Here is a 12,820-nt window from a genome sequence, read left to right as displayed (position 1 = left end):
CGTGGAGGGAAAGCAATGATGAGATTAACGAAGTTTGCAGTCCACAAAGGACAGCCTCACTCCCGAGGCATGCTATTTCAGCACTTATATTTTTGTATACAAGGAAGTCTCCTTTCTATTTTAATACCCAGGGAAATCCCCCCTGTCCCTACCATCAGCTCTGAGCCCAGAAAGGCAGCCCACAAAATTCTTTCATACTAATTGCAAACTTGTATGTTTATTACACATCTTCTTGGCTCTTGGCATATATATCCACCCAAATGTCAATCTGTCTACTAGACGTTAAAACTCATGTCAGACTGTCATTGTGTCAGACCTTTAGAAAGAGACTTGACTTGGCCATCAAACAGAAGCATGCATTGGTAAGTTGTCAAAATGCTCATGGTGAGAAAATAGTTCAGGTAGATTAGGTGAAACGCAAGTGATTCTGCATTGCTGGTTAAATAATAAATCGTTGCTACCTAAGCAAGACCTTCAGGAGGAGAGAGGTCTTGTTGCGACTCCTTTCCACACTGTAATAGAAACCCTGGTAACTGGAGAGGTTTCCATCTATTCCTGAGACAGAGAGAGTTGGACTGCTGTTGCCCGATGAGGAACCCAACCTGGAAATAGCCGAGTAACAGGTCACCAAAGGTCAGAGTGGTTGCAACTCAGGCTTTCTGAGTCAACAGTCCCTGCAGACTCAAATCAGAATTAATTACTAACCCTTATTTGCACTAAGAAATCTTTGGAAGTCCTTGCATGGTTTATACTCCCGTAACTAAGGAGAGTTCTCAAGGATCTTTTTCTGATTAGTGAAGAAACAGATCGATCTGGAAGACCCCTGTGACCCAGGGAAGAAGAGGATCTCAAAGGAGTCCTCTCATTGAACTTTCAGCTGGAAGCCTAGGTCCAGAGGGCAGAGGGTCCCCTAAAGACAAAACCAGAAGGTGTCTAGCTGTAATTCAACAGCATGGTCCAACAGAAAATGTTTCTGAGACTAAGAACATCCAACAATTATGTTTATACGAACACCTCCTTTGGTAGTTCTCTAAGGTTCTATGAAAACTCTGCAGGAAATTAATATCCCTAATTTGTCTCTCTGTGAACTCAAACATCATCCGAACATGGGCACCCCAGAACTCTGGAGATGGCTCATGGTCTTGCTAGGTGAGCCATCAGAGGATCTGACTCTCACGTCTAGGTTCTGATTACTCCAAGTAGTCGGTGTGCCATGCTCACTTTTACTTACTTGGGAAAATTCATGAGGCTGGGATGGTTCAAGGAGAGGAAGCCAGGAACCAACTTTTTCACTGAATAGCAGGTGACAGTTTCAGATTAATGGGAGGTTGTGGAAAAGCAGGTTGAAAAGAAAGGGTGATGAGTTGAAGCCAGTGGCCGGAACAGCAGATGAAGAGACAGACTAGATTCCTGGAATCTGTAGCCAACGCTGTGATGTGGTTTTCACTAGAATCTCTGTGAGGGTTTTTTTAATTTTGTTTTGTTTTGTTTTGTTTTGTTTTGTTTTATGAAGCACTTTGTTTATCCTTAGACAGTAAGGCAACTATTTTAGTGGTCCATGGCTCAGGGTTTAAGTAGTTATAACGTTCAAAGGTTTATTTCCTCTGTGTACGTGTGTGTGTGTGTGTGTGTGTGTGTGAAGAAAACAGACCTTTTTGAAAATATCCAGAGTAAATAAAGATCAGCTGCTAACTGCCTTGAGCCAATTCCATTACACACAGAAATAGACACTGTAAGAATTTTGCGGTGTCATATTTAGTGTGACTAAAATAGACTCCCTCTTTATAAACTCATTTTCTGATTACCATGTGTTGTTTCTTGGGCACTTACTTGAAACAGAAGAAATAAAATGTTGGAGAGTCTTTGTTCAGTCTGCAGCCACTAAGCATAACTCCACTAGATTGACTGGAATTCACTCTCAGGTTCATTCTCACTAGAGGGGTTGGAAGCAATGTCCAGAAAGCCTCTTCCTATGGCGAGTTGGGCTGTGGTTTTGGGGTGAGTCCAGCAACATACTTTGCAGAAGGGAAACTAAAAGTCTTTGCCTAGATGCTTAGAGGACCCATTTGAGGTTCTGGCTGTCAGTGATAAAACTGGTCAAGTGGAAATGGGGCACCAAAAATAAATACATTTACAGCCCCCAAACAGCATTGTTTTTTGTCATTTTCCAGGGAGCAACCATGTCACCGTTTCTTCGAATTGGTTTGTCCAACTTCGACTGTGGGTCCTGCCAGTCTTGCCAGGGCGAGGCTGTGAATCCTTACTGCGCCGTGCTTGTCAAGGAGTATGTTGAATCAGGTAAGAGGGTTGGGGGCGGAGGTGCCACAGGAGGTAACTGACTGGGAGCCAGGTGTGAAATAAGGTTATCTATTACCTTCAGGGTTCCCTGAGTCAACTGAATTTTGCAACTCAGAATATTATGGCCTAGAGAAGCCAAGTGCTTTCACAAAAACACACACTTGGTGATGGACTCTGAGCCAGAACCGGTGACCCACTGGTGGTTCTATTTCACTGTACTATACAAAGTGAAGGAGAAAGTTGGGTTGAGGAAACTATTAGAAAAGAATCTAGTGAGAGTTGGAATAGATATGTGTAACCTATATATTGATAAGCTTTGATTTAATGCCTTAAATGATTACAGATAGATTAAAATTGCCTAATCTTAGTGATCAACTCTAAAGACTGCTGGCTACTTTTTTTGCCCAAGCTTAGAGGAAGGTTAGGGGAATCTATAATTAGTGCTTAGAATCCACATTGTGGTATTTTGTACTTAACTAAGATCCTCCGTGAATTAAAGAATAGCCAAAGGTGAATATTTACAGGCAGCTCATGATGAGGGGAAAAAGTGTGTCAGCTGCCCAAGATTCTTTCTGTGCCATTAAAACTTTGTTCGAATGATTCTGTTATGTAGAGACTCCTGTGTTGTGCCTTGTGTATTGATCCCTGTGTTGTGTATCAATCCCTACCTCTGCCTTTTGAGATCCTTACGGTCTTTATAAAGGAATGATAGGAAGAAGCTTATATCCCAAGACCTTTCCACCCCACTACCTTCTCTTGTTTTCCAATATACAGACTTGGAAGAGAAGAGCACACAGGTTTGCAGTTAACAACAGAAGACAGACAAGAAACAAAAATATAATATGGCAAATAACGATAAGTGCTCTGAATAAAATAGAACAGGGTCAAGAGAAGAGAGAGGGAAGGGGACAGAGAGACGTGTGTTATTTTAAGTAACATCATTCTAAAAAGGCGTGTTGGGGTAGCATCTGCAGGTGCAAGGGCAACCTGCGCAGATGTTGAGCACCTGCAGCTGGATGCTCCTAGCTCAGAATTCTGGGACTCCAAATCTGACCATGCTGTCTCCTCACCCCCACCAAAGGCACTCCCCTGTCTGGTTCATTTCATCCCTCCAGCCACTCGGAGTACATCAAAGCTGCAGAGATGGTCTGAATCATCCTGCTTTCCCTGATGCCCAGAGTTCTCTCCTGTTTAGTTAAAAGCAAGAATGCCACTTGTTCCCAACCTAAAACCTTTCAAATGTCACAGACATCTTTGAAGTGTAAAATGCCTGAGTTTTTCAAAGGCTCTTTTGACTTAATGGGTCTCCTAGATCCAGTTCTCTTTACAACCTCAGGTCTCACTGACATTTGCCTCCTGGGAGCTGAATTATTTCCCCCCTCCTTCTTTTGGCTTTGCCTTTGAACTTGGTCTAATCAACCATGTGGATCAAAAGACCTTGTTGGAAAAATAAGAACACAGTTGTCCCCCCCGCCCCAAAGATTAGCCTGTGGAGTCTGGAAAAGTTTGGGGATTTTTGGTTTGGATTTTGGCTGTGTTTTGAAGAGAAATTGCTGTGAATGTTATTAAAGTATTACTCCCATAGAATTTAAACACATTCCAATCTTTGGGGTGTGAGCCTGCATTTCTGTGATGAGTCAATGGAAGAGGGACAAACAATCCACCATGCAACGAGTCTCCGAAAATGGTAACAATCACTTTGCATAGGCAGGATCCTGGTTTTGGTCCTCTTTGTAGGACATCACAAAACCAGTAAATGAACACATTTTTAAAAATGGCTTGCCTTGGGGATTTTTGCCCTTTCTCTTTGCATGGAGAATGATTACAGTTGAAAGAATTATTTGATGGGGAAGCTGCAAATCTGTGGAAGTAAATTGCTGCTGTGATCATTAATATCACTGTTGGTTTCTAAACAGCCCAACCAACAGTTAATTTTTTTTAACCAAGTCATAAAAATCTTCCCTTCCTGTTCCTTCTTTAGCAGTAAACTAGGTAAACTAGTCAAGTTTACCTAAAATTTGAAGTTTCAGCTTATTCTACTCCTAGTATACTCTCAAAAATAAATATTAATTTAGTAAATGCTAAATGCCTGTTCTGTTTAGCCTTGTGTGTTGCAGCAAAGAGGCCATCGGGAATTAAATCTGCTTCGTGATCCTACAGAGTTTATCCTTTCGCTTTATCAATCTCTCTGAATTGCTAAATCTGCCACTTAATGTATTTATTATCACAAGAAACTAACATTCGAATATAGCTACAGTTTTCTGCTTTGAAAATGGTTAAGGAGTAAATATTAGAGAAAATCCACTGTGGATGAACGCTATAACAAAATGGTTTCTGGGGAAGTTTCCTGGAAAGGGATGATCTGGGCCATGGCTCCTGCTCCTAACCATGACCAGGACTCTCCCTTTCCACCTTTCTCACGTACACATCCACAGTCTGCTTTGCAAGCTCCATGGATCAAGTCCATGGAGTGGACTCACTGGGGTGCCTGTCAGGTTTTACTTAGGGTGCCTAGTGAATGAAAAATGCACCTTCATTCAAGAATTAGAGAAGGTGCTGGGCCTGGTGGTGCACACCTGTAATCCCTGTGGCTCAGGAGGCTGAGGCAGGAAGATCACAAGTTCAAAGCCAGCCTCAGCAACTTAGAGAGACCCTAAGCAATTTAGCAAGACCCTGTCTCTAAATTAAAAAAAAAAAAAAAAGACTAGGGATGTGGTTCAGTGGTTAAGTACCCCTGGGTTCAATCACTGGTACCAAAAATAAAAACAAAACAAAACAAAAGAATCAGAGAAGGAAATAATGTCTCATTATGTCTTCAGGGCTATTGTCTCTTAGTACATTTGTGTCAAACGGAAATTTTTAAATATACTTTCAAAGGAGCACTCATTATAAACTTATATTATGGCACTGTGTCTTTCAGATGGACACAGCAACTTGTATTGACTATTTTTTACCGGAAGTCAGACACATTAATCAATCATAGGATGAAATCTATGTCTCTGATGATGTGATATTTTTGCCTTCACAACAGAATCACAGAGGGAAGGATGTCACTGTGGACTTGAATTTTTCTCCAAAGCTGTTCAAAGGAACAATGAGAACATCTTTCTCTTTTTTCCCCCCTTAGAAAATGGGCAGATGTACATCCAGAAAAAACCAACCATGTACCCACCCTGGGACAGCACTTTTGATGCACACATCAACAAGGGAAGAGTGATGCAGATCATTGTAAAAGACAAAAATGTAGACCTTATATCTGAAACCACCGTAGAGTTGTACTCGCTGGCCGAGAGATGCAGGAAGAACAACGGGAAGACAGAAATTTGGGTAAATGTCGGAGCGGTGAACTTTATTTAAAGTGTACATTCATGATGTTAGCTGATGACTAACTCAAAATTTCTCTGTCATCTCAAAAGTAGGATAACACTGGTCTTAGTAAATAGATTCCCTACCACTAGCTCATTGGTGATAATTCATGATGGACTACAGAATATAGTGATATATTCAAATCTTTGTGTAAGGTTGCCTAGGCTATGAAAAACAGTTATTGATTTGTAACTGTTAGGGCAAACATGGAAATATCACAAATTTCCCTTAATTGGGCAACCTAACTGTTGCTTGTCAAGATATCTCAATAGGAGAAAATAGAACAAAGTGTTTGGTCTTCTCTATCCAACATTTTGCAGATCCCTGTAAATCATGCAGTCGTTTAGCTTATTTTGTACAAAGAAGTACCTCATACATGATTCATATCAGCACACTGAGTTTTTGAAAACCTAGGTTATAACCACCCAGGAAATGTTTAGAATTGTTAAAGGGAAAAGTAAAATAGGAAAGCACAAAAAACCTAACGCATAAAAATTAATAATGAAAATTTCTGGAGCACAAAATGAAATAAAATATATCATTAAAAACTGCTTTTGCATAGTCTGAAACCCAGAAAATGTTTTCAATTTTTTTTTTTTTATCATTTGTACCAAAGAAGAGAATCTTGCTTTTTGCTTCTTGTTGTCTATTACTCAGATTTTAGAAACTCAACCAAGAGAGTTTCAGGTCACAGGTTTCAAATGGGAATGATACAAACCTAACACTGTATTTTTGTATCAGTCCTGTAGTTTTGATCTCAAACAAACCAAAAAAATAGTACTTTTAAGTCTCGCTGCATATCTTGTGTGAGCGAGGGAAAGGGTTCCTGTCCAAGGGATGGGCTGGCTATAAATTAATCCCTAAGAAATTTATTTAACAGAAAAAACCACAGGAGACAATTATTTCTTGAATCAGGGGGTTAGGGGTTGAGCCCCACAAAAGGGTCTGACTCTAACAAAACGGAGGAGCCTGCGCTCTCTTTATTTATAGCGGTACATATCACGGGGGACCGGGAGGAGCTTCTTCACCCAGAAACAGGATGGGGTGGAGTTAAACAAGCCATTTCGCTCTAGCGGGTCATCCCAGCAGGGTCTGCAAATTCCCTCAGTGAACCACTGCATGGAAACCAAATTCTCCAGCAATCTGGAACAATCTCTCGTGACTGACAGTTCCTGAGAGCCAGATTTCCACGTCTGATAGCTCCACCCAGCCTGGTTTTATTTGCTGGCCATGGATGGCACCCTGCATTTAAGGAAAGTATACAATCTGTACTTGTGTCATTAAAGTAATCAAATATATGCCAAGATTTTCTTTCAAGGCCCCCATGCTTAGGTATATCTAGGTAATGTAGTTCAGCAGTATCTGTTGAGCGCTGCTCATTCCGCTTGGAGAAAGGGATCAAGGAACCAAGAGCACTCTGGGGTACTCACTTACGCAAGCAGGAAAAGGTTAAATTTAGAACTGGACAATGTTACAGATGTTTGTCCTTGTGTTAAGGAGTTTACACAAACCAGGTAAGTGAGAGGTGGGTCTCTAGCTGAATAAGAACTTTGACTTGACCAGGAGAAAGAAGAGAGAAGCTACAAAACCCTCCCCCAGACCTCCTTCCCATTTATTTTCTACTTGCTGCCTAATTATTTTTAAAGGTAAGAATTGTCACCTTCCGAATTTTTAAAATGACTTCCTAATCCAGACTCCTTATCAATGAACGGAAGGATAAAGAGGGTTTTCTTCCCCTCTTTTATTCATTAGACTTCGCTTACATAAGGTTTGCCTTTCTATTTGTCTTGAAGTTGCATTTGATTTTGGGGCTGAGGTTTTTGCTGATTTTCCCTTACAGTCTGGAACCATTGGACACAAGCACGTGGTGGCATTTAGGTCCTCGTTTAATCAACTTGCCAACCTTTTGCATTTTCAAACTTTGTTGTTAATTTTTTTTCAGAGTTATTTCTTAGATTGTTTTGAACTTACATTTTCCCTTGTTTCTCTTGTAATCTGCTTTCTTATTAATTTCTCTACTGAAAAACAGTTTTCTCACATTTGTCCTTCATCTCCCTTTATGCTATCATGTTTCTAAAAGCACATTGACAGTTGCCTTCTGCTTTCCCAAGGCTGCAGCCCTGTGCACGGTCACTTCCATTTCCCTCCCCAAGATGTGATAAAATATGGCGTTCTGTAGGGACTGTTTTTCCAGTAGCAGCCTGGCTGGACTTCCGCCATCGCCGCTTCTCCCTGAGTGTTGATAGTGTTGTGACCACCACATCCCGACTCTTACCTCTTCTCTTGGGGTGGTCTCCTCATTCCTTGCTTCTTTCCCACTTAACTTCTCATCTCACAACCAGAGAGCAATGGTGTCTCTACTTGATGCCCAAAGCACCTCTTTCTCCATTAATCTGTTTAAGCTTGCATAAGAATTTATAGTCAAATAGTGTCAGCTTTATTTTATCTTAAAACTCTAAGAGTAGTGATGCTGTGACAGGTATTGTCATTATGTCCATTTTCCTGAGATCTTTAAGGCACAGTGACTTACACAAGGTCATGCAGCCCAGAAATTATTTAGCCAAGATTCAAATTTGACCCTCGGTTCAAAAAGACATTTCTTGCTATTTCTCATTTATTCTAGTTAACCCCTGGATGTGATGAGCAATAATGACCTGTGATTCATCTTCTTTCTTACTCTTTTTAGTCTACTAGAGGCATAGTATGATGGTTCAATATATTAGTAATAGTGCTTATGTTGTCAGATTTGTCCCTTTTTTCCTCCTATATATGCCACATTACATGAGATCCTATATCATCCCATAAAATTATGTGTATATACATATATTGCATACATTGTATACATTCATTAGATTGACATGTGTATATATGTATATATTATATCTACATGTAATATATAACTTGTTTTAATTAGATTGGCATGGGAAAAGATCATTATATTATTATATACATATATTACACATATGATATATATAGATCCAGTTTAAAATATACATAGATCATATATGTACATATCCAGTATTATACCTGTATCCACTATGTAATACTTGATTCTGTACCAAAGGAAATATATATACATATATATATATAAAATATTATATATTATAATCCCTTCCCATAACAATCTAATTAAATTTTCCTTTACTACAGAATCCAGGATTTTTCCAAGGAGCAGTTTCTGCTCTGTGAAAGAGGACAGCTACTGCCATTGAATGTACTGATTAACCTAGATGTGCATCCCACATGGAAGGGAAGAGGGTCTTTAGGATTTATCCTTCCCCCAAAAGACCTGCTTTTTGCGCCCCCAGAGAGCTAGAACTGGTGTCTGAGGTGCCTTTGTCATGATTAAGACCCAGGTCTGCCCTCCTGCAGTTCTTCAGATAAGCAACATCACAAGGCGAGAAAACCAAACAGAATCTGTTTTAGAATTTTGTTTCTTCTTTCTGTAAATTTCTATCTCTAATGAGTAGTGATGTCTAATAAGTAATGAATTTCTGAAGGGAGGTGTAGAGATAAGTCAAGGGCTGTCACTCTTCTGAGGATAAAGAGAAGGAGTCATGTGAGAAAGAACCATGGTCGTTTCTATATTGGAAATCTCCTGCCATCACTTAAGTAGCCAGTTATGATGTCATTGAGCTCAGGGCTGGCTTCACATTCTGACTGATATTTCTCTCCTTCTCTCAACCAGTTAGAGCTGAAACCACAAGGACGAATGCTAATGAATGCAAGATACTTTCTGGAAATGAGTGGCAAGTTGACATTTCTTCTTCCTGTTTGGGGGTGAGGAGGGCATGGCCTTCTCTTCAAGTACAACTTATTTTACTTTTGCAGTGATCATAGAAAAGAAGTAGGAGTAAAAGGAAGCACAAAGAATTTTATTAAAATTTCCAGTGGTGCTCAGGCATGAACTGAAAACAACTCTCTGGACCAGTTAAACATAAAATAAATACAAAACTAAGTATCATATGAATATAAAACATTTACAGCATTTTTAAATTGCATGAATTCATATGCCTGATGCTTTTAGAATCTGTCTTTATTTAAGTTTAGGAATTTAATGTAAATATAAAGGTCTTTGTTTATGTGTTGCTATGGGTGTATATAATAGTGTTCTATAAAAAACTATCACAGTAGAATATGAAATAAGAAACCAATAACATTTTCCATAAAACTAGTGGCAAAATGCTAATGCTTAAAGTTAGTCACCTCACATTCTTTTAGGAACAAGGAAGGGTAAAAAAAGAAAAAGAATGCATTGCAAAAGAGTTTCAGTTCCATGTCACACATGGTCTTTGATCACAGAGGTTAAACATACAGGCACAATGTGCTTGGTACTGGTGACAACCTGTCTGTGCTGCTTAAGTTAATCGAATGCTATTCTTCCTAAAATCCCAAACCTTGGAATGAACTGGGAACTCGGGATAAACTGATTTTATATTTTTGTCAATCAGTCTTAACTACAGATTGAATATTCCTTATCCAGAGTGTTTTGGGTTTGGGATTATTATGGATTTTGAGATATTTTCATATCTATAGTGACATATCTCAAGGATGCAAAAACAAGTTTAAACATGAAATTCTTGTTGCTTCATATACACCTTATAACCCATAGCCTGAAGGTTATTTTATACAACCTTTTTAATAATTTTGTGCATGAAACAGTTTCATAGAGTGGAATTTTCCACTTTGTTGCATCTTATCAGTACTCAAAAAGTTTCAGATTTTGGAGCATTTTGGATTTTATATTTTTGGATTAGAGATTCTCAACCTGTACCATTAAGAAGTAAGTGATCCTATAATATGTAAAATCAGAAAAATGAGAAATTACACTCCATTTATATATGGCTTATCAAAATGTATACATACATTCTTCTGTCATGTACAACTAATTAGAACAAATAAAAATTGTAAAAAAGAAGTAAGTTTTAATACAAAGATTTATAGTGCCTCTGCCTAACACATATAATTCTTTATATGTCCAGATTCAAATGAATACATTGGAGAGAACACTATTACAAGACCATCAGGGTAAATCTAAATACCTACGGGGTATTCCATGATATTGAGGCATGACTGTTAATTTTTTAAAGTGTGATATGATATTATGGTTATTCCAGGTTTTTTTTTAAAGAAATCTCACTCTTTCATAATTATATGCTGACATGCCATAGATTTACTATAAAATAACCCATTATCACAGGGTAGAGAGAGGGACAGGGATCTGTTGAAAGAGAGTGGCCCTGAAATGATCACTGTTGAAGATGGAGAATTGAAAACTGATTATAGAAGTTGTTGTGTATAATTTGAAATTTTCCACAATAAGTTTTTTTTAAAAAAGAAATTTAAAAATGACTGAGGAGGAAAAATTGTACTGTGAATCCCGCCCCCCTCCCCGCACTTGGACTCTGCAGATAAAGAGCAAATGTAATTACGCTGTTTTTGAGTTGGCTAAAGGAGATAGAGTGGCTGTGGGGTACCTGAATGACTATTTCCCTAAAAAGTGGAAGTACAGGAATAAATACCAATAACATTTAATTCCTTCAATAAAAGAAAGTCTATGCTTCCCATTAGTTCAAAACAGGACCCAATGCAAAGTGGAAAAAAGTCCTCCATTGGACTGAAAGTAATTTTGGTAAATGATTTACAGATTCCTGCTTGGAAAAGCAATTGCATGACCATTCCTCCTGTTATTATGGAACTTCAATGTTCTATTAAAATGAAAGAAGCAAATTCAGGTGGGTCACAAACAATAATATTTTATGTACAATAATCACACAAACTCAGGAACATTTTTTAAGAATAAGACTGAATAACATTTGCCTTTTTAATATCTAAACCCAAATTGAGACACTATCTTCAGATTTTCATCAGAAAAATCTAATTTTTAACAACCAATTTTATGGAATTACTTACTAGATAATCCCTGTTGATGATAAGATAAAAGGTATACGAAATTATTTTCTGGACTGGGATGTAGCTCAGAAGTAGTGGGCTTGCAGAACATGAGCAAGTCCCTGGGTCCAGTCCCCAGTACCACAAAAAATATATATAATAATAGGGAAATAGTTTTCTGAAGAATTCAGGAAAGTAAAACCTAAGATCTTACACTCAGGGAATGTAAAGCCAGGTTGGAAAGATGGTGCAGATTAAATAATTCAATGATTATATCCCAAATCATGTAAGTACAGATTAACCAAGAGATCAGTATGGGTTGCCTACATTCCAGAGAGTTACACAGGATGAAGGAGAGGCAGAATTGAGATTTTCAAAAGAAGGAAAGCCTTTATGAGGAAAAAATGAAGACTTGAGCAAAATATGACATGGGTAGGGAGTGCCAAGAGACCAGCCTGGGTAGACCAGTTGGCCCTTCCAAAATCAGCAGAAAGGGTTGGCAATGAGGTTGGTGGGCTTGAGGGATCAGCCCACAGACTTGAACAATGCTCAATGGGAAGAGCTTTCTTTCTCTTTTTTAAGGAATTAAATATTTGGGGTCTATAAAATTTCCCTCATGCCACGAAGAAGTGGTAAGAATCTAGTCTAGGGATGTGGCTATAGACACAAAATAAGAATCTAAAAGAACCTAAGGTAGCAGCAAGATTTCATGGCAGTGTGGATGAAAGGTAACACCTATTACTGGCACAGAATTGCATTGTGTTGCTTGACGATCAATTTAAAATGAAAGTTGAATGAAGGGGGAAGAGGTTGAAGTTATTTCTTGAAGTGGCTAGACTGGGGAAATGTTGATACCATGGGTGAAAGTAGGGTTACAGAAAGAGAAGGTATGTAAGTTGGGGGTGAGGAGCTCAAACATTTAAGATAATGCCTCAGCCCTCCATACATGGGCCACTCCAGTCTTGCTTTTTGAAAAATCTCTCTCTTTTTTTTTAATTTGTTCTAGAATCACTTTTTTCTCTATTTGAACTCAGTGACCCTTAGTTTAATCTCTCATTCACCAAGCCTCACTTATTCTCATCCTAGTTTCAAATAAAATAGCCCGAATTACCTGACCTTAAAGTATTAAGCAAAGTATTATAGCCCATCTGCAGAACTATTTGGAGGATCATTTAGAATTCCCTCTGCCTAGGAGTTGGGGGTTGCCATAAAACAGACCTGTGAACCACTGTAGGGAAGATGTGAGTCCTAAGATGTTTTTGAG

General features: G+C 38.7%; 1 protein-coding gene across 3 annotated transcripts in view; it reads left to right on the top strand.

The window, feature by feature from the left end:
* The window catches only part of PRKCQ (protein kinase C theta), a 114,775-nt gene that overhangs the window by 43,091 nt on the left and 58,864 nt on the right, over nt 1–12,820 (top strand). The window contains exons 2-4 of one of the 3 annotated variants that reach the window (XM_079106988.1): nt 2,172–2,298; nt 5,426–5,625; nt 9,353–9,413. In XM_079106988.1, coding sequence (XP_078963114.1) covers nt 2,181–2,298; nt 5,426–5,625; nt 9,353–9,413 — 379 coding nt within the window. In that variant the 5' untranslated portion in view covers nt 2,172–2,180. Of the gene's footprint in view, nt 1–2,171; nt 2,299–5,425; nt 5,626–9,352; nt 9,445–11,133; nt 11,400–12,820 lie in introns of those variants that run through there. The other 2 variants (XM_079106990.1, XM_079106989.1) reach the window with 2 other exon arrangements.

The sequence above is a fragment of the Sciurus vulgaris genome, assembly GCF_902686455.1.
Source record: "Sciurus vulgaris genome assembly, chromosome: 12".
NCBI classification, from domain to species: domain Eukaryota; kingdom Metazoa; phylum Chordata; class Mammalia; order Rodentia; family Sciuridae; genus Sciurus; species Sciurus vulgaris.
The sequence above is the reverse complement of the archived record's forward strand: the minus strand, read 5'-3'. Positions and strand labels throughout refer to the sequence as shown.